Here is a 23,556-nt window from a genome sequence, read left to right as displayed (position 1 = left end):
TGCAGCATTATAAGAAACGGAAAATACAGGCATACGTTATTTTACTGAACTTTGCAGGCATTGTTTTTTTTTTTACAAATTGAAGGTTTGTGGCAACTCCAAGTAGAACAAGTCTATCATCACCATTTTTCCAAGAGCATTTGCTCACTTTGTGTCATCACAGTTTGGTAATTCTTGCAATACTTCAAACTTTTTCATTATTATATTTGTTATTACAGTCATCTGTGATCAGTGGTTACAACTTGCTGAAATTCAGATGATGGTTAGAATTTCTTAGCAATAAAGTATTTTTTAGTTGAGGTGTGTACATTATTTTTTTTTAGACATGCTATTTATTGCACATTTAATGGACCATAGGATAGTTATAAATATAACTTCTATATAGTGTAGACCTAACTGGGAAACCAAAAAATTCATTTGACTCACTTTGTTGTGATATTTGCTTTATTGCAGTGGTTGGGAACAAACCTTCAGTATCTCTGAGGTATGCCTGTAATTAAAAGATGAATTTCCAGCAATGGCAGAATGGTTCATCCATACCATGGAATATTATACAGCCATTGAAAAGAATGAGTTAGAGCTGTAGGTATTAAAGGGATGCAATATCCCAATTTATGTAGAGGGATATAACTATCTCAAATGAGAAAAGTCAGCCATGCCATAGTCACACAGTAGAATACTCTGTGGCAGTTAAATGACAAGATCTACATATAACAGCAGGTTACAGTATTGATTCCATTTATGTCATTCCATAATACTCCCAGTGTTGGAGACCTAGCTGCACCCTTCACTGTGCCCCCTCTCAGCACGAAGCAGCCAGAGTGGTCATCGCCCCCTTTCCCCTTGCAGCAGCTAGGGTCTCCATCTGTAGAGGGGGGAATGAGACAGGCACTGTGGGCTTAGACAGAGTAGAGTGAGGGCCTCAGAAAAAACAAAGCAAGACAATTCACTGTAAGATTTGCTCTGGCCTGCTGGGGGTCCCAGCTTGTTTTTCTGACTTTACCCAGGTGCTGCTTTTCCTCCTCCAGCCCTAATCAAGTGATTTGCACCTGGGCAATTTAACAAGCAAGCCCAAAACAAACAGGAAGGATTCTATCTTGAAAATAAGATTGCATTTTAAAACCCAATTTTTTAAAAAGTAACTTTCTTAACACACTCTTTAACAAACAGACAGTAACAGCCCACCTTGGGAGCAAAGCAGGCAGTTTTGAGTGATATGCTCCCAGACCAGGAAGCTGCTATCCTGGAAGGAAATCAGAGCAGTAAATTTCTTGTATATAACCAGGAAGACTAATAAACTTAATATCTCTTCAAAGATAAACATTTTGGGATCACTTAGCAGGTGTGCATCCCTGGCCCTTTGTCTCTCAACCACCTAGACAATGGGAGAATATATTGGTAAATGACATATATTCGACAAGGGGTTAACATCCAAATAAAAGAACTTACACACCTCAACACCCAAAGGGCAAATAACCAGATTAACAAATGGGCTAACAAATGGGCCTAGGATATGAAGAGACAGTGTTCCAAAGAAGAAATTCAGATGGCCAACAGACACATGAAAAGATGCTCCACATCACTAATCATCAGGGAAATGCAAATTAAAACCACAATGAGATATCACCTCACACCAGTAAGGATGGCTAGCATCGAAAAAACTAAGAACAACAAATGCTGGCGAAGATGTGGAGAAAGGGGAACCCTCCTATACTGCTGGTGGAAATATAAGCTAGTTCAACCATTGTGGAAAGCAATATGGAGGTTCCTTAAAAAACTAAAAATAGAAATACCATTTGACCTGGGAATCCCACTCACTGGAATTTACCCAAAGAATACAACTTCTCTGATTCAAAAAGACATATGCACCCCTATGATTATCACAGCACTTTTTACAATAGCCAAGATATGGACGCAACCTAAGTGTCCATCAGTAGATGAATGGATAAAGAAGATGTGGTACATATAAACAATGGAATACTATTCAGCCATAAGAAAGAAACAAATCCTACCATTTGCAACAACATGGATGGAGCTGGAGGATATTATGCTCAGTGAAATAAGCCAGGCAGAGAAAGACAAGTGCCAAATGATTTCCCTCATTTGTGGAGTATAACAATGAAGCAAAACTCAAGGAACAAAATAGCAGCAGACTCAGAGACTCCAAGAAGGAACAGTGGTTACCAAAGGGGAGGGGTGTAGGAGGGCGGGTGGGGAGGAAGGGAGAAGGGGACTGAGGGGTATTATGTTTAGTACACATGGTGTGCGGGATCACAGAGAAAACAGTATAGCACAGAGAAGGCAAATACTGAATCTGTGGCATCTTAGTACACTGATGGACAGTGACTACACTGGGGTATGGGTGGGGACTTGATTATATGGGTAAATGTAGCAACCACATTGTTTTTTCATGTGAAACCTTCTTAAGAGTGTATATAAATAACACCTTAATTTAAAAAAAAAAGACCCTAGACAACAGAACACCCCGGGACTCTCTTGTCCCCTCCTGGTGTGAGCCAGGAGCTCTGTTCTGTCACACTATCTCTAAATAAAAGCCTCTCGCTTGCTCTCCTAAAATAAATAAATAAATAAGTATATAAAGGCCTATTTTGTTGAGCCACTATACGTGGCAGTTTGTTACAAAAGCTAACATTATTCTAACACACCAAGCAGCAGTTACAATTCCCAGCTTCCCTTCCAGCTAGAGGTGGTCAATGAGATTTCAGCCAAAGTCATCATGTGAGGCTTACCTAAGAGCTCTTTAAACTCCCTAAGAATAGAAGTTTCTTGCTAATGGTGATGGAATAGAAAAATAAGACAAAACACCAACTCAAAAAGGTATCTGCAAGCCCATGTTCACAGAATTATTTACAATAGCCAAGCTCTGGAAACAACTCAAGTGCCTATCGATGGATCAATGGATAAAGAAGTTGGGGTATATACACAATGGAATGTTATTCAGCCATAGAAAGCAAAGAAATCCTGCCTTTTACAACAACATGGATGGACCCTGATGGCATTATGCTCAGTGAAATAAGTCAGACAAAGAAAGACAAACACAGTGTGATCTCACTTATACATGATACCAAAAATAAAAAATAAAAAAACTCCTAGAAAAAGAGATCAGACTTGTGGTTAAGAGAGGCAGTGGATAGGAGATTGGAGGAAGGCGATTGAAAGGTACAAACTTTCAGTTACGAGATTAATAAGTACTAGGGATGTGATATATATAGAGAATGAGGACTAGAGCTACCACCGCTGCACCATCTACAGGAAAGTGGTTAAGAGAGCAAATCCTAAGAGGTCTCATGACAAGGAGAAACTTTTTTTCCTTTACTCTTTTTTTCTTTTTATTCTATCTACATGAGAAGATGGATGTTAGCTGAACCTACTGTCTTAATCATTTCACAATATACGTAAATCAAAAACATCATGCTGTATGCATTAAATTTAAACAGTGATTTACATTAATCATTTCTCAATAAAACTGGGGGCGAGGGGAATAGAACCTTGGTTCCTTGTGTCTTTATAGAGCCACTGTATTAGCCCTGGATTCATTTTCTTTTAATTCTTTTACATGAGGCAGTCAATGCATAATCTGTTCATGCCCTTAGTAGGAGCTCTGTTACTATTAGCCAAACTCACTTCTTTATTAAAATATTCAGAAGAACTACTCATTTAGAGTGGAGGACCTGTGACATATTGAAGAGCAGTGGAAGGAAAGGTGGTCATTGGATGATTCAGAGCCATTAAAATAATGGCAATGAAGACTGGAAATTTTGGGAACATGGAAAACTGTATCTAAAAAGCAGAGTACAAAAAACTACACTGCAATTGCATAGTAAACACAATCAGAAGTTTATGGAATGAAAATCAGGCTTTGAAAGTATAAACATAATTATAAAAGAATAATCCTTTAAACTTAATTCTTTTGGCCAAGAAATCAATATATATGTTATATATATATCAGTTGAGTGAATGAATGGAGACAACATATATTTTTTAAAAGACCAAACAACCAAGAAAAAAAGGGCAAGGTGCTCTATCAAATTAGGAAAAGGAAACCTAATTATAAATAGAAACAAATTAAAATTTTCCTATTCTAGAAATAGTTTAATTGCTTAATCTACCCAGGAAGAGCACTGTGGAGTGGAAATGATCAGCTAGACTAGCCAAAGCTCCCGGGTGTGTAGTATTCACAACAGCCTTTAGCAGGAAGAGCTGGATTGGGGGCCTGTTAGGAATGAGCAGTGAGAGAGTTCTCTGATTCCCAGATTATAAATGTTTGTAATTAGATACAGAAAACCTCCCTTGCCTTTATTATCAATTCCCTGGTCTCAGAAACTATACCCAAGCTCATCATTTAAGAGTTACTTGCCACATCAACCACTCCATGAGGAAAGCCATCAAAAGTAATTTTTCAGTTTGTGACTGGCCCTGCTGGAACACTAGGAGACCATTACTGCCAGCAAACTGAGGGAAAGCCATTTCAGGTGACAGCAATTTTAAGTCTTGTGTCTCATTATAATTACTCTGCATTCTATAATTTATCATTTCAACATAGAAAATGAATCTTTAACAAGTGCTCCACCATGCAATTCTGAGCAAGATGTGTTCCACTTTGTTCCTTTTCCTCAATTCTGATGATTCCTAGGTGTCTCCCATACTCAATGGAGGTTCACAATAGCAGACACTGTAGTCATTATATTTATGGTTAGTAACTTACAGATAATTGGACTTTGCCCACAGACAATAAGCTTAAGCAAATATGACAGATACAGATGAGGAAGGACCAGGGAACGAGGGACCCTCTGATGTTAGTAACTTCCATGCACTCAGGCAGGATGCTGGGGACAGACCTGCTTTTTCCCTGTCTGGGTCCCTTGTGTATACTGTAACTACTGAAGAAAAACAAGTATCACCAGCTCATCATCACATTATGACAGTCTTGCCCTAATGTGGCAAAGCAAGAATATGATGTTGACAAAAACTTTATGGAGCTCCCACCCCATTTTATTTCCCATCAGGGAAGCCTCACATCTGGGGGTCCTTTAAGCCTGCACTCTAAATGTCTTATCCTGGACAATCACACTGCTGATCAGCGTGCTCTCCAGACTAACAACAGAAGGGAAGGGGAGGATGCTTGGAACTGCAATGCAGACAGATGGGGAAGGTCCACAAAGTCATATACAAAAATAGTACTTGGCAGAATGCCCTGGAGAACTACTGCTTCCCCCAAGTCCCAAGATCCCCTGTAAACTCTTCCTGATTCTTTAAAAATCACAATAGGACTTTTCTGTTTCTTCATTTAAGCTGCACAAATCTAAACTATTAGCATACAAATTAGTGAGTTGTACTGTCCCACCAGTATGTCTACCATGTTGAATTTTACCCCCCATCAATTTAAGATCACAAACTGTTAGACCTGGATGAGCCATAAAGGTCATCAGGTTCAATCCCCTCATTTCCCACAAAAGGAATCTGAGGCCAAGAAAGGTAGAGCAACTTGCTCATGGTCCAGGCACTTCACAACACTGAGGTCTCCAGGGCCAGTCAGACCCTGGCCCAAACCCCCTACACCAGCACTAGTCAGTTGTGTGAGTATGGAGCAGTAATTTAATGACCCTGAGCCTCAGTTTCCCCATACAGAGAAAAGGGATATGATTCCCTTCCTTAGAATTGTGGTGTTATGTGCTGAAGTATATATTAAGGTGCATTATCCAGCTTGTTAAATTATGACCAGTTGATGAGATACCTTTTTTTTATGAGTATGTAAGAGAAAATTCATATTTAAGGTGTTTCCATTTTCAAAGTCTTGCCTCCATGAAATACATGACAGTGGACCTTCCTTCAACTCAGTGTAACATAGGGGAAAAGATACCTATTCTCATCCATACTTAACTGTATTCACCCTGAAAGACTCATGAATATCTAGCCTAGAGAAAAATCTTCAACATATGTACAGTTTAAAAGCTTTCTTCATGACTTTTGACAGCACTCATATTTTAAAACTGTTTCCTTAAAGGATAGCCTTTCTTGCTGAGCAACAATGAGCAAAATTTATAAATGACCTCTGTCTACTGCATCAAGGAGTATTCAGCGCTGTGTGACTCATCTCTAATAAGCTGGAAAAACAAACCAACAGATCCATTAATAAACACTCAGGAACAGTGGCCCTCTACAGCATTTTATATAATCTAAATCAAACAAATAATGGCAAATGTAAATTATGCAATCTTGAAATAATGGCTCATAGCCCTTTGTCCCCATTTGTCCAAGATAGACCCAATGTAATTACTTCTAGAACCGCCTTTCATTCAGAAATAGTATCCCAATTGGAACAAAGACTTATATGATAATTACCCATGTGATGTATATGTGTAAAACAAACCCGAAGAAGCGATGGCTTTGAGAAGTAAATTATTATACAAGGAAGCACATAAATTCTGAACTAAATCCTAAACAGCACATATGTAGAGCAGATCCAAACAACATAGCAAAGGCTTTGAAAACTAAACTGACATTGGAATCACCACCCATGAAAAATGAGACAGACTTGTCAACTGAGTCTAACCTGGTTGACTTCCTCCTTAAAAACAAAAAACAAAAATATCACTTTCCAACAGACTTTAATAGGACCCAGAATCTCACAACATAACATTCAAAATATCCAGCATGTAACCTAAAATTATTCAACATACGCACAAAAAAATCAATAGATGCCAATACCAAGATGACTCAGATGTTGGAATTATCAGGTAACAATTTTAAAGCATTATAGCCATGCTCCATGAGTAAATGTGAATATTGTTAAAATTAACGGAAAATTTTTCAGAGAAAAATAAAAATTTTTGAGAAGAATTGAATGGAAATTTTAGACTTGAGAAAATACAATAATTGAGAAATAATACCAATTTTACATCTCCCTTCCAGAAAACTGAAGAGGGAGGGGAAACACTTCCCAACTCATTTTATGGGTCAAGGATTTCTCTACTGTCAAAACCAGTCATACACTGTTGGTGAAAATACAAAATGATACCAACATCCCTCATGAACATAGACACAAAAATCCTCAACAAACTATTGGCAAATTGAATAAGGATAAGATACCACAATCAAGTTGTATTTATTCCAAGAATAGAAAGCTGGTTCAACATTTGAAAATGAACCAATATAATCCATCATTTTAACAGACTAATGAAGAAAAAACACATGATCATCTCAATAGATGCAGAAAAAGTATTTGGAAAAATTAAATATCTACTTGTGATTAAAAACAGTAACACCACCTCAACAAACTTAAAACAGAAGTAAACTCTCTTAGCCTGATGAAGGGTATCTACAAAAATCCCAGAGCTACTATCATACTTAAGTGGGGAACCCTATGGTTTCTCCCTAAGGTGTCAGATCTCACACTTTTCTCTTGTTTCAACATCATCCTGAACACTCGAGCTAGTGCAATTAAACAAGATAAAGAAAAGGGTCACAGACTGAAAAGAAATATATCTCCATTTACAGAGGTCATGATTGTTTAAGTAGGAAATCCCATAGAATCTACAAAACAACCATATAGAACAATTAAATGATTTAGCAAGATCATAGAATATAAGCTAAATACGTGAAAACCAACTATCTTTCTACATATCGGCAACGAACAATTGACAATGAAAAATTTTAAAACAATTCCATAGCTGCAAAAAACAAAAAATAGGTACAAACACAAAATATGGGTAGGATCTATATGCTTAAAACTATTTAAAAAAACAACACTTTGTTTGAAATAAAGCAAAGAAAATCTCAATAAACGGAGAGGCAGACCATGTTCATGGATTAGAAGATTAACAGTGTCTAGATGGTAGTATTTCCAACTTGACCTACAGATTAAATGCAATCTCAGTCCAAATGCCAGTAGGTATTTTACAGAAATTGACAAAATAATTCTAAAATGTATACAGAAAGGCAAAGGAAATATAACAGCTAAAAAACATTTTGAAAAAGCAGAAAGTTGGAGGACTCATACCACCTGATTTCAAGATTTAATATAGAACTAGAATAAGAGAGTGAAGTACTGGCAAAAGCATTAACACATAGATCAGTGGCACAGAATACACAGTGTATAACAGACTCATACAAATTTGGTCAATTGATTTTTCACAAAGGTGGAAGGCAGCTTCTCCAAAAGTGGAGAAAGACTAGTCTTTCAACAAATATTGCCAGGATAATCCTCATGCAAAAAAGTAAACCACAACACATAACTCCTAACTTAAACAAAAATTAACTCAGTATGTCAGCTTGGTTTCATCCAAGAGTTCTTATCTATGACATGAGAAGCACAATCCAGAAAAGAAAAAAATTGAAATATTGGACTTTATCAAAATTAAAAGCTTTTGCTATGCCAAAAACACTCTTTAAGGAATGAAAAGATACAAGCTGAGAGAAAATATTGGAAAATCAAATATCTGACAAAAGAACTGCATCCAAAATATATAAAGAACTCTCAAAGCTCAATAGGAAGAAAAACAACTCAATTTTTTAAATGAGTAGAAGATTTACAAACACTATCAAAGATATGCAAATAGCAAATAAGCATGTGAAAAAGATGCTCAAAACCATTAGTTATTAGGGAACAGTGAGATATTTCGACATGATTACTAGTTATGGTAGAATTTTTTCTAAACCTGACAATATCAAGAGATAGCAAGAATGTACAAGAATTGGAACCCTCATACACTGCTTATGAGAATATAAAATGGCACAGATACTTTGGGAAACAGTTTAGCAGTTTCTGATAAAGTTAAATATATACTTACCATACAACCCAGCAACCCCACTTTCAGGTATTTACCCAAGAAAAATGAAAACATATGTTTACATGGGAATCTATACACAAATGTCTGTAACAGTGATATTCATAATTGCCCACACTGGAAACAGCCCAAAAGCCCTTCAGCTGGTGAATGGCTCAAACAAACTGTGGACATGATACAATGGCATAATATTCAGAAACAAAAAGGAGCAAACAAACTATCAATAAGTGCACTGCCATGTATGAACCTCAAATGTATGGTGCTAAAAGAAGGAAGGCAGACTCAAAGGGCTACATACTGTATGACTCCATTTCTTTTCTGGAAAAGAAAAACTACAGAGGAAAAGAACTATCAGAAAAGGTTGCCAAGAATTAGGGCTGGAGGGATGCTCTAAACATAAAAGGGCAGCACAAGGGAATTGGGGGATTACAGACAGGTTCAGTATCTTGATTGTGGTGGTGGTTACATGAGTCTATGCATGTGCTAAAACTCACCTGAAAAATCACCAAAAGAATGAATTTACTGCATATAAATTAAAAAGCATTTTTAAAAAGAGGACGTGTAATCATATACCAATAAATCCAGGCACCGTCCTGGGCACTTCTTGATTGGGAAAAATAAATAATATAGTTTCTTCTCTTAAACTGAAGGCTAGCTTTAACTGAAGTCTATGGTAGTCAGGTACCCCTTTAATCCATGCCCAGAAGCTAAATGAACTCAATTGTTACTAAAACATAATTACTAATAGTATAGATTTTGCAGCAAGGCAAAAACCTCTGAGTTGAAATTCTGCCTGCCTCACATACTTCCTACGTGACCCGTAACTTTAGTTTTCTTCTCTGTAAAAAGGAAGTAACAGTTGTACCTCTATTCATTGTGGGGATTAAATTAGATGGTGTGAGCCCACAGTGCAGCATCTAGCATTCGGCAGACTAGAATTTAAGGCATGTTACTACTTTTATCATAGTAAGTTTTTTGTTTACTGATGCAAACACTCCATGTGTGGTCCAAGGCAGATCTAAACTGTTAATGAAATTTGCATAATAATGAATAGACTGCTAAATATAAGCAGTGTGTGTGTGTGTGTGCAGGGTTACTCTTGCACTAATAATCCATAACATGTTATGTCACCCTCTTGCCTTATAATGAGAACAGTCTGATGAAATCACTAATTGTGATTAGCATTAGCACAATTAGTGAAACCTTAATATTTCCCTACTGCTCTCCACCTGAAAAGCACATTCAGATTCAGTATGTCATCCACTCATCCTGACAACCCAGGGAAACTGTTCTCCCTCGGACGGCACAGCGACAGAGACCTGTGTGGAGTCACATACAATGCTATTAGACTGGAGCACAGCCCACCACTGCAGTCAGGCAAAGAGATGAACAAACAGTTGATTGAACACAGAAGACAAATGTGGAGCTACAAACACATTCAGCACTTGAGCTTTCACTACTTTGAGTTTTCACTTTAACTAGAAGATAAGTCATCAGCAGTTCAGCAAACAATCACTGAGGGCTTTTTATGAAGAAGTCATGGGCCCTGCCCTCAAGCAGCTCACACACTCCTAACAGGCCGTGCTTTGTGGGTCTGCCGCACTCCATGTCGACTCCCAGCGGCTTAGCAGGGAAAGCCAGAAGGCCCAGGCATGTACAGGAATGCTGCCTCGCTCCGCCAGAGGCTCACGTGATTTATTTACATCCCAACCCAAGAACTCAAAAGCCTGATAAGACTTCCCCACAGTTGCCTGACTCCAGCCACTCCACCCACTGTCCTAACACCTCTCACAGAGAGTGCTCAGAAAGGCCAGCAAGAAGACCTTGTCTTTTAGGCAGAAAGTTAAAGGCCAGTCAATAAAGCCTGCAAATCCCATTAGGCAGCTGCACCCAGAAACACCAGACTGGGGAACAGGTGATCACAAGTCCCCACCGGAATTTCCTCTTCCACAACTGGACTGGACCGTAAATCCACACCTTTGGTACTCATGATGGGATGACACAATCCCAACTGTGTTCTTTCAGGTCTGTGCTGTTGATTCTTTGTTCAAACAGTTGAACAAAGTGTGTACATGTTGGACCTTCTATCACGGGAACTGTCAACATTGGCCACATACAGTCTGCTTGTTTTTCCCCTCATGCTCCTTCAACACACTGAAATCACCTGCACCAGGAAACATTTTTCCCTCAGAAATACACACACACACACACTGAGCTTTAGTGACCTGTTATAAGAACATTTCCTCTGAGTTTACCGAAACACATTGTGGGCCTGTCCTCAGCATCAAACCCACTTCCAGGCTCAAGGACATCTGCAAAAGGACAGCTGGAAATAAGAAAACCACTACCACAGTGGCAACCAAGGAATCTAAACCCTCAGCCAAAACGAAGACTTAGCTATTAAAGACATGCTATATTTAACTACAGCTCCAATAATGAGCCCCAATCTCCCATGGGCAAGTGCAAAGAAAGCAGCTTGTGGTGGAAATGTCAAGGTGTCTGAAACAGAGGCAGGTTAAGGCACTGCTTCTTGGGCCTTGACTGATCCCAGCTGAATCACAAGGCATTCAGCTCCATTCACCCCTGTACCTCTTTTGGGAAGGATTTATAAATACTTTAAAGACACATTTTGATACTTATTTGAGCACTCAGGCCACAGGCTAAGGCTTTAGACAGTTCTGACGCACAGGAGTTTTTTATTACACTGAAACAGAATGTACTGTAGAATAATGACAGCTTCCTTTACTGTAGTGAAAACGACTTCTCCTGGTGGGCTTTCCCACACATGGGCCACTTCATTACCTCCTTTCTAAGAGCCCATGGAGGAACACGGGGTCAGAACCATCATCCCTATTTCACAGATAAGAAAACTGAGAAGCAAAACACACACCTTAGACAAAACACACACTCATGCAGCTTGTTACTAGCACAGACCCAGTGATCTGCACACTTGTCGGCTGGCTGTGCTCTCTCTCCAGTTCTTCGAGATGCTGCTGGCTTGGTGAGAAACTACAGTCCATTCTTATGAATCCACATACATCCAAGAAGTTGATCCCCAGAAGATTGTAGTTTTCAGCCACAGATGAAAACGACTAGCCTTTTGGCCCTACTAGGTAATAAATACTTGTGCTGACTACAGCATCTGAGCAGTAATTCATAAAGGTCAAAAAGGGAGATGACCATTTCCATCTCCTAGAATCACTGCTGTGTACAGCACGCTTATATTGAGAGATGGGGCAGATACCAGGAAGAAAACTGGAGCCTATTTGTGACATTGCAGACCACTGACTTCCCATTAGTCATGCACACTGTGTCTGTGTGAGTGCTCAAGACACGAAAAGGAAGGTCAAACCATCTTGATTTAGGATCAGGATCTTTTGCTAAGTCTATCTGCCAAATCCTTTCCCCCTGTCAGCCTCCATTTCTTATCAGAGAGCAGGGACCACCTTTAAGGAATGAGAAATCAATTGTGTACACACTGTTGAATTAAGGCTGCTTGCAGCTTGTCGGGCCAGTTTGCATTCATTTCCACTGTCCCTCATGCAGAATGGATGCACAGGAATCTAGGAAATGTTGTACATTTGTGTCCCCACTGCATCCTGCAGAAAGCACTCCTCTGATTCATTCAGGGATGGCCCGAATGATATCTCATGTCCCTGGTGACTCTGGGGAGGGACTGAATTACTGGGGGGGTCCCAGAGGTTGCACTGGCAGCTGGCATAAACACTAGGACCACACTCCTTGTAGGAAACTGTCCAATTCAGCACTGCTTGTGTGTAGCCACCTCAGGGAAAACATGTTTAGTTCTCAGATGAAGGGGTGCTTTTGGGTGGATAATAGGAAATGATTAAAGGAGGTCTTCAGTTTTGGAGATGGTATCACAAAGCCCACGTGGCTTCCCAAACCACCTTGAACTGAGCAGCACGGCACTTTCGGTGAAGGCCCGTAAGCACACTGAAACTGAAGGCTAGAGTTTGGGCTTATAGTTATATTCTGGTTTTTACTTACCTACAACAATATTTCTATTTGAAAGTCTAGGAGCATTTCTTACCAACAATAATGAAAGCAGGCAACATCACAAAATGTTATTTTTAGTGATCCCAACCTACAAGATGGAAATACACATCCGGCCAGGGAACCTAGCAGTTGGCTGTGCAACGCAGGCCTTTGTGGATTCACCTGGCATCATGCATCTATTGCTGAACCAGTAGTAGTGATGGTGCTATCATCCCCCTGTGTCAAAACATGCAAATTTTCATCTAAAAGGAAGCTGATAATCCTTGTTCACTCCCGGATGATAACATACCACTGGTTCCATCATATATTGGTCTCCAACCATTTTTCCTCTAAGAATGGGATTTCAGGTCAGGAAATCATGTTTGTGCCCAGCTCCCAGCTGGGTAACCACGGCACACTCATCAAAGACAGGTGATGCCTCTGGCCTGAGGCCCTCCCCATTAGCAGCTGCAGAACGGAAAGACTTGCAATTACCCAAATGAAGGCTCTCTCCAGCTTCTGAATTTTGGCACATGCTGCTTCCTCTTCAGAGATGCCTTCCTGCATCTCAGAAAATTTAATAAGACAGGAGTAGTCACAGCCTCTGAACCCCCTAACCACACACACACAGATGACTCTGTACCACTAGAATTGATGACCCAGTCACCCAGGTGAGGGAAGCAAACTTTCCAGAGTTTTGATAGTGCTTATGAACTCATTTTCCTTTATATTCTTGAAGAGAGTCCAGGACAAAGGACACTTTCTATTACTTTTTCTTTTTTGACTTAAATGCAGAAACCAAGTCAAGTGTGTTTCCCACGATCCCTCCCAGTTTTATCAGTTACATCAACTAAATACGGACCTCCAGATAAGGGATTTAGTTGGGTAGGGGGAGGAGGAAAGTGACATGTTTGCTTTTTTCCACTGTGGTAAAAAATACATGTAACGTAACACTTATCATCATAACCATTGTTAAGTGCACATCTCCGTGGTATTAAGCACATGCACAATTGTGCAGCCAACACCCCATCCATCCACAGAACTCTTTTCCTCTTGCTAAACTGAAGCCTTGTCCCCATTAAACACTAACTCCCCACCTTTCTGCCCCCCAGTCCACTGGCAATCTCCACTCTGCTTTCTATTACTCTGACTACTCTAGGGACATCACAGAAGTGGAATCATACCATTTGTCCTTTTGTGTCCGGCTTGTTTCACTTAGCATAACATTTTCAAGTTCATCCATGTTGTAACATATATCAGAATTTTATTCCTTTTTAAGTCTGAATAGTCTATTATAGGGATAGACCATATTTTGTTTATCCGTTCATCTGTCAATGGACATCTGGGTTATTTCCACCTTTTGGCTATTGCAAATAATGGTATGTTTACTTTTGGAAGGATTAGTCTGAGGTGCCAAAGAAATAACAGAGGGAAATAGCACCAAGCTGGAAATGACGATTTCTCACTGAAAGCAGGCAGCAAACTGGAATTTGGGATCTGGGAGTCATCATTCTAGAGCTGTTTCTCAACATGTTGTGGGGTATGCTCGTTAAAAATGCAGATGTCACAATCCCACCCCAGGCCTACTGAGCAGGACCCAGGACTCTGCATTTTGCAAGCTCCTGAGGAGAGTCTGAGGCCTGAGAACAATCTGGCCTCAACATTGGTGAGGCTTGGGGAACAGCTGAGGTGAACAAGGGAGACTGCACAAAGAGAAGAGGGGCAGTTTTAGAACAGTCTTGAAAAGCATCTACATTTGCAGGAAGGAAGGATCAAAATGAGTCACCAGTAGAGACAGGAAAGATAAATTAGTTACCTGGACATGCAGCAGGGAATCAATGAGATAAATAAAAGAACCAGGAGCAGCAATAAGGGCCCAGCTGAGGGTAAACACAGCATGAGCGGAGAGTGACCTGACCAGAGAGTGACCTGACCAGAGGTTTTCTGGAAACTGAAATCTCAGGGTGCCATAGCCTTTATATGGTACCTTAGTGCAAATCTGAAAAACTTCCATTCCTCCAGGTGCCTCTTGGCTAACAACCTACAGAACTGAAGTAGATGCTGGGCTTAAATCAGTCTCCTATAGCTCCCACTCCCCTGACATTCCTGGAAAAGGAACAATAGGGTTTCCTGATCTTAATGGGAAATCACTCTATTGGTAGAAACCAGTTGAGACGTTCTCAGACATGATGTACTCTTACCTTGGTGAGCTTAGGCCTTCCCTGATCTGATTAACAAATTAAAAAGAGAAGGGGCACATCCCAGTTGCTGGGAGCCCCTAGCTTCCAAGGACACAATCCTTAGAGGTCCCACCCATAGCACACAGACACCTTCTACAGTGATACAGGAAACCCTGTAACACAGGACACACTATGCGGGCTGCCCACCAGGACAAAGACTCAGGGCAACTGGGCTGCAGAAAATAAGGCAACACCAGGTGGTAGCCTTGACGTGGACTATACAGCGTGTCCAACGGCAACCGTAGTTTTCAAAATCATGCAGAAATTCATCCTCAACTACCCTTAAAAATGTTTTCCTTTTTAAACAAAATTGTTTTGCAAATAAATTAGTACCATATTACTGAGTCTGGCTGGCATGAGGGGAAGACTTTTTTTTCCCTAGTGTTTCTGGGTTTTAGTTTTGGTTTTGATAAGCACCCTTAACATGAAATCTATTCTCTTAACATATTTGAAAGTGCCTGGTACCATACTGTTAATTAACTATAGGGACCTACGTTTTCCAGCAGATCTCTATAAGTTATTCATCTTACATAAATAAAACTATACCCACTGAAATAATGCCCCCATATCCTCCTCCCCCCAGACACTAGCAACCACCAGTCTATTCTCTACTTCTATGAGTTTGACTATGTTGAATACCTCATACAAGTGGAATCATGCAGTATTTCTCCGTGACTGCTTTATTTCACTTAGCTTAATGCCCTCAAAGTTCATTCATGTTGTTGCAAATGGCAGGATGCCTTCTTTATAAAGACTAATATTCCACTGTATGTATACACAAAATTTTCTTTATCCATTCATCTGTTGATGGACACTTGGATTTTTTCCATGTCTTAGGTATTATGAATACTGCTGCACTGAAAATGGGGGTGCAAATAGCTGTTCAAGATCCTGATTTCAATTCTTTTGCTATCCTTAAAATTTTTAATAAGGTGCTCACCACTATAACAAACAACCCAATAAATCATTTCCTCTATTAAGAAGCGAAGTTAATTTTTAAAATGTTCCCAGCTCTGTATGTATATGGGAAATATTAAAAGACCATTTTCCTCCTCCCTTTCATTAATTCCACAAGCACTGATTAAGAACAACACTATGTGACACAACAGAAACACGGTCCCCACCCTAGTGCTTAGAAGACATCAAGCGCTGGGTGAGCATGAGAAATCGGGCATGGACCCTTCACAGTGTGCTCCATTTACTCCTCCCATCTGCTCCTTCACAGTGTACACATACTCATTCACTTCTCAAGCATCACTTGTATATTATCTCCTCATATGTTACCAGCTAGGCAGGCATGATACACCCATTGTACAGATGAGAAAATAAAAATTTGGTAAGTTCAGTGACTTGCCAGTCTTCACACATTTAGCAAGTGGTAAAGCCTAGCATGAACCTAGACCCTCCATTCTTCCAGGCTATAACTCTCATACAAAAGAATGACTTCTGGGGCTCTCTTGTCCCCTCCTGGCTCATGCCAGGAGCTCTGTCTGTCCTCACACTGTATGTCTCAATAAAAGTCTCCCTGGCTCTCCCTAAAAAAAAAAAAAAGAGAATGAATTCTCAGGTGCCCCTTCTTTTGGAGGAAACAACAGATTTTCACATTTATGTGATGTGATGGGGCCGGAGCAGAGGAGGAGGAGGAGGGGGAGGGGGAGGAAGGCACCTGTGTGAGATCCCGTGTTCTACCGCAGCGGCCCTGCCTTCCTTTTTTGTTGGTAGTTGGTACACGCCAGAGCATGCAGTGCTGGGCCTTAATGGAGACCAGACAGTGATAAAACCACAAAGCAGAGATCCAACTTTGCCATGAGAAGCATAATTAAATTCTCATAAAACAGACACCAGCAATGGCCCATTTACTTTTACTATTATTTACTCTTGGTTGTGCAACCATGCTGAATATGCAATAAAGGGCACACACTGCTTGTGGAGAATGCTGCTTCAGCTCTTCGGCAGAAGGGAAACAGTCAGATGGACCACTGGGCCAGGCAGGTCTCCTCCGGAAAGAAAACTTGTCTTCACTGACACTGCAATATCTGGGAGCTTTAGGTCCATGTTTAAGAAGCTTCCTACACCAGTTTCCTTGCCTTTAAAATGACAGAGCAGCCCTAACAATCTCTGTGTGCCCATCCTGCACTGGGACTTGCAGGCTGTGCATTCCCTCGGTACCCTTGAGAGAGAAGAGAAGTCTGGAAGCACTCTACTTACAAACAAGCTCAGTTCTGGGAACACCTGGGAGCCTGCCTGTTCTCATGTCCAGCAATGCCTTGTGAGTGGCTGATGCTGCCATCACATCACCACAGCTCCACTACAGTTGTGACCTCTTTGCACTAAGGCTTCACAGACTGTCACTGCTTTTGCAACAGGTAGGACATGATGGAAGTAACGCTGATCATGAAACATCTCAAAAATAAATAGCAATCCACAAAAACAATAAAACGCTGAACACTGGGAAACAAGAAGACAGCCCATGACTGCTCCGGCGTCCATGCTAAGCAGGAAGACATAAACCCAGCGCTCACACATGTTGTTTGTCGCCACCAACAGGAATTTACTAACTAGTGTAGCTTCCACCTGGCCTGCAAGGAAGAGCTCAGCCCACCTCAGGGGCTGGCAGTGGGCACACAGAGGCAGAGGGAGGTCCGGGAGCCAAGGCTGTTCACTACAGAACTCAGGAAAATCTGGCAGAGCAGCCACCTCCTGGGAGGGATCAGAGGAAGGGGACAAAGTGGCCACCAGGGTCTTGGACAGAAGGTATCCCAGAGGATCACAAACCCAGCCTTTCAACTCTTCGGTTAATATTACCAACGTCTCTCCCATAGACACACACCTCAGCTAACACAAGAAGACAGGGACACTGGGGGGGATAATTTTCCATCCCAAAGCCAGCTGGATGCCCTCAGACAGATGTTCAAGTCTCCTTGAGAAATACCAACTATCCTAAGGCCAGTATTTTGCCTGCTTAGGAACTTGAACTTTTAAACACGGTGGTGACCTTAAAATCATTTCAAAGCAAGATGAGAGAAAATATTCCGTGATGATCTTCCACCCCAGCAACTGCCCTGCAGAAACCTGCAAGACCTAACGCTGAATGAATGGCCCAACAATAAAGGAAAGAAGAAAAGACTGTTTTGTTAAAAGGCACACAACAAAAATACCAGCGTAAGTCACCACTCCCAGCTAATTCTCCATCAAATGCATTTATTTACAAAGGGAGGAGTCCTCCTAGCCAGGCTGGGTCTTACTTGCATTATCTGTCTCGTGGGAAGATCTGCTCCCAGATGTCTCCCCCACCCCCATCTCCCCATCAGCCAGCTCTTGCCAGCACCCCTCCTCTCCCCACCAGGCCTGGCTCCCCTTCTCTCTCTTCTGGCCTGCTGCCTTGCCTGGCCTGCCCTCTCCTCCCTTGTTAAAAGTATCCCAGGCTGCCAGACGACTGTGACACACACCACAGGAGGGACCTGCTACTCAGCTGTAAACAGACTCCCAAGAGTTGTTTTTGGTTCACGCATCTCATTGAATATATTTAAATACATTATATATAGCCACCAGGCTGTACTGGCAGGGAGAGAAGTGCTGCTCCTGCCATCCAGCAGCACTTGTGTATATGCACACACTCAAATACACACACGTGCACATGCATACACACATGTGCATGTGCATATACAACATACACAGTCATATACATATATAAACACACAGGTGCAAACACACGTGCATGTACATACACACAGAGACACATATGTACATGCATACACATACACGCATGCCCACACATATACACAGAAACCCACTGGCACACACACACACACACACACACACGGTAATACACTGGATGAGCAGTGGTGCAGAGCCAATGACGGCTGCACCAAGGGCGAGAATGCGGAGATGCCAATGATGGGAAAGAAACAATGCTGGGAAAAGCCGCCAAAGCCAAGTGCCTCTTGCAGGAAGGTTGGGCTCCAAGGAGAAAAGGATGAGAACAGCAACCAAACAGCCCTGATGGGACCCAGGCCCAAGGCGACCTCACCGGGGTCGGGCAGCCAGAGAGCTCTCGCTTCCCCCACTCCACGCTCTCTGCCTCTCCCCTTCTCCAGGCCCGCCCAGCTCGGGCTCCGCAGGGCCTCAGGGAACTCGAGCTGCCACAGCTTGGGAAGAAGGCCAAGGCTGCCGTGCAGGAGCAAGCGTCCTGGTGTCAACCCGCCCGGATGAAAGCCTGCACAGCTGCTTCCTTGATGGGACCTTGGCAAGTTGCTGAACTTCGGTTTCCACTTCCTCCTCTGAACATGCAGGTGAAGGATGGTTCCTGCCTGCCAAGGGGACCCAGAGGACAGCATGTGATTCCCCGTGTGATGCTCAGGACGGGACCTGCCTAGTAGACACTGACTTCTGCCACCCAGGTCCTGCCTCACCTCTGCACGCCAGTGAACCAAAACTAATCTGCCTGCATCCCATTCTTTTATGGGTAAACTGAGGACCAGGTTGATGGTTGCCAGTGGCCCTTTCAGCTCACAATGTATTACCATCTGATGTTCCACCTGCCGCAGGTGCCCCTTCTCTCTCCTGGGTCTCCTTACTTCAGACCAGCTCTCTCCTAGTCTCACCCACCATCAAGGAAATATCCCCAGGCCCAGCGTGGCATTACTCCAGCCCAGGGCTACACTGCACTCACAACCTTAGAGGCCAAAGTCCCTGCATCTCCTGACACAAGGCCCCTGCCCACACGGGCTGCCCTCCCCAGTGTCCTGCTTGTCCCTCACAGACTTGACCTGCCCACCCGCAGACCCCTCCTTCCTCCCACCCACAGCTGAATTCTCTTACAGTCATGGTCAGTGCGGCCTCCTCTGAGCTCCCCTCCATGATGGTCACACTGGTATTGCCCACTTGAGCAATTTCACAAGCTGCCCCACTAGCACCACGTGGCTTTCTGAGCATGCACCCTTGGGACCCACCAGGGTTTCTCAGTCTCGGCACCATTGCCATCTCGGCTGGATCATTCTCTGGCAGGTGAGCCTGTGCATGGTAGCATGTTCGGCAGCATGCCTTGTCTCTACCCACGGGACATGAGTAGTGGCACATAAAACCACCAAATGTCTCCAGATATTTCCAAATGTCCCCTGTGTGGCAAAATCTCCCCAGCTGAGAATCAGTAGGATTCACTTCTCTCTTTAAATAAACCATGAGCTCCTGGAGAACAGGGAACATGTTATTTATTTATTTTTATATCCTCCCAGCACCAAGCACAGGACTATAAATTCTCACTGGAATAAATGAACACATGAATGAATTTTATGACCAGGCACATGGCAGGACAACAGCACAGAACAGTATGTAGCATAGGGAGCCCATGTCCCCAGGTGAACCAAGGCTCATGCATACGTGAAGTCTCCCTTGTCCATTACTGTATTGTAAACAAGAACCAGATCTTAGGAATCACTGACGCCCTTAGTGAATTTCAGCCAGGAGACAGTGCTCTGAACAGGGCTCAATAAAAGTTTGAAGAATGAATAAATTCTGCCCAAAGGCACTATTTATAGAAGAACAGTATGAACTAAAATAAACAGGCAATTGCTACTACCCAGGGAGGCTGGGACTACCATACATATTTCCATGCTCCCTGCATTTCCTCATTGCTGTGTCAGCAGAATGGCTTTGAGCTGAGAAACCATGTGGAGTAGAGAAAAATCAGGTAGGCTTGGCTGGCAGGTGGGCATAGACCTCGGTGCCGGATACATCGATTATCAGCCCAGATGACCTGGCAGGTTGCCTCTGGGAGCTTCCATTTCCTCATCTGTAGAAGGAGAAATATAATACCAACCAAAAAGGTTATTTATTGTGAGTCTTAACTGGTGCAGCTTATGTGAAAGTGTTTATATAGCAGGTATTTAATAACAGTATGATTTCCTCCTCTTTGTAACAAACAGAGAACTGGACAACCTAAGTCCTAATCAACAAAATGTGAGATGTCAGCTAAGCGCCATACTTCATTAATAAGTTCTTCACAAAGGACCCTACTTTGGTGTCTTCTAAAAGATAAGGCAATTATGTTACAAATAGACAGCATGTCCCAAGCCACTTTTGACAGATAATCCTCTCTAAATGGAAGTCCAGAGAGGTAATAACTTGCCCAAAGTTACAACACAAAGGGTGGTCTTCTCTGCTATCTGCTAAATATATTTCCAGTCACCGCAAAGGCAGTAACAGCACAGGCTCCTTCAGTCCCACAGGAGGGTGGCTTCTGCCACTGGCTGCTGTTCCCGGAGCAGATTCCCTCTGGCGGGTGATGCCTCTGTCCTCGGAGAGCTCTTGGGGCACGTGAGCCCAGCTAGACAGGTGCACTCCAGAGAGAAAGGAAGAAGCTGTGTGTGGCTTTCTTCCCCTCCTCGGTCCTCCACACAGCCACAACCGCACCCTCTCTGGGCATCCCAGCTTTGCCACGGTCTCACTAAATGACCCAGGGAGGCTTCTACTTCCTACAACTCCTCCTTAACTAGACCAAGGAAGGACAGTGTCAGCCCATCCCAGCACAGCTGGGAAGGGTTCTGAAGTGGCCACAAGGCCTTGGCAAAGACAATCTGTTATGTCATGGGGCTACCTCCCATCAGGCCTGTGAAGAGCCCCTCACAACCTAACAGCCCCCCGAAGAGTCCATGCTCCCCATCCCTTGATCTGCTCTGAAGCAAAAATCCCCCTTTTCCAAGCCCGTCTGTTTAAGGGAGTAGTAGCAAAATCCTATCATAAATGCCATGTGTGCCACCCCCTATATAGTCTCCTTAGGAGGGATTCAGATTTGGGGGTAGTCCATCCTAAGATCTCAGGGCCAGCTCATGAAAGCTTATTTCTGCTTCTGTTCTCACATCTTTCTTTCATTTTCTTTTTTTTAGAAGCAACTGGAAGGTAAGAAAATCATGAAATAAGTTTGTGGATATGGATTGTGGGCAGCAAAGATAAAGTAGAACGGTTCTTATCAGAATGAGAAAAAAGGTATAGGCTCCTGGTAGTGACACAAGACCCAGAATCATCCATGCGCATCTTAGTCAAAGTGACTAGTCACCCCAAATGGCCTCTTAGTTCAGCTCCAAGTACTGAGACTGATAAAAAGAAGTATGTGGAGGAGCTGCCCAGGAAGCTTTTTATTTACCTGATCCCCTTGCCATCCATCCTGCATCTATCCCACTAGCCAAGAAATAACAGAAATTATAATAAAGCACTAAGTTTGATACGGATGCAAAAAAAAAAAAAAGGCACTAGTCTAGATGCCAAGCAAGTATATTTCAGGTATGACCCACAGCAAGTCATTTGCAATGAATGCCTTAATTTTATCCATTGCTGAAATTGTGCATGGTATCTAAATTCTACTGTAAAAACTGACAGAAATCCTTAACTTGGATGACAGTCCATGGAAGAAAAAGGTTCTCCAAACAAAGCAAGGCAACATCATTATTGCTTCTCTTTATTGCTTCTTAAGTGCTGGACTGCAAAGGTCTGGATGCACCCCAACAGGCTTGGGTATAAAGAAGGATGGGGTCAATGGCAACAATGATTTTGATGCTTCTTGGGGTCTTAGATCAGCTAGTCTCTCCCATCCCCTCTCAATATCAGAGATCTTTTTCCCTGCTGCTCCCCACCACCCATCTCCAGTCTAAAAGCCAGAGTCTCTTTTTAGTCTCCCAGTCAATCTCTGAAGACATCCAAAGATAGGAATTAACTCAATACTTCCTGACATGGTCCCTTTCCTCAGAATCTAGGTTTTATACAAGCTGGAAACTTGGCACATCAGTGAATATGCAGTTCAGACATATTTCAGCCTCAAGGAGTTCCTGGAGGCATCTTTCTGGTACCACCTATCCAGGCCTCAAGCCTTCTCTACCTGGATAACCCAGTCCTCTCCTGCGTTCTGCTGTTACCAGGTGCTCACGGAAAGATCTTGGCCACAGGGCAGGTGGTTCCTTCAGTCTGGCTCGGCCCTTATAGCCTAGGGCTCACCATCGTCACAGAAATCTCCACTGCTCTGACCTCTACCCATCCTCCCATCTTCTCTTATCCCTGTTTTCTCTTTCTCTTTTCCACCCTTCCTAACCCCCACTCCAATAAATATATTCCTGCAAAGCCAATTATTTCTTGTTCCCAGTCTAATCACCTAATTTGTACTTTGACACTAGGCATATAAGCTTAGTCAATTTTCATAAACTGAGCTTTTGTGAAATTATTGTGTACTTTTCAACTCCAGTCATTGGGGTACAGATATAAAATGAAATATTTATTAGAGTTTGAATGACTGCATTTCATAATTTCAAACAGTGCTTACTTTAGGTCTTGATATGGGGGCAAACCAAATCCTAAAGCAAGTAGACTAGTAAGTCCCTAACAACCATAAGAAGACATTCACCTTGTTTTTAAATGATATTAATGGATCATTTATATTGTATTTGCAGCTTAAGTTAGTTACTGTAGCAGAGACTACCAGCTGTCTTCCACTAGCTATCCTCTTCCTTCTATGGGAATAAAGCCCC

General features: G+C 42.2%; 1 protein-coding gene across 11 annotated transcripts in view; it reads right to left on the bottom strand.

The window, feature by feature from the left end:
• Window positions 1-23,556, bottom strand: part of CAMK1D (calcium/calmodulin dependent protein kinase ID) — a 433,891-nt gene that overhangs the window by 270,741 nt on the left and 139,594 nt on the right. For 2 of the 11 annotated variants that reach the window (XM_073229303.1, XM_073229302.1), the window contains one exon: window positions 20,646-20,834. The exons of the other annotated variants lie outside the window; for them this stretch is intronic. In XM_073229303.1, coding sequence (XP_073085404.1) covers window positions 20,646-20,674 — 29 coding nt within the window. In that variant the 5' untranslated portion in view covers window positions 20,675-20,834. The remainder of the gene's footprint in view (window positions 1-20,645; window positions 20,835-23,556) is intronic. 11 annotated transcript variants of the gene reach the window in all.

Source organism: Manis javanica, chromosome 2 (assembly GCF_040802235.1).
Source record: "Manis javanica isolate MJ-LG chromosome 2, MJ_LKY, whole genome shotgun sequence".
NCBI lineage: Eukaryota > Metazoa > Chordata > Mammalia > Pholidota > Manidae > Manis > Manis javanica.
Note: the sequence above shows the minus strand (reverse complement) of the source record. Positions and strands in the feature narration are given on the sequence as shown.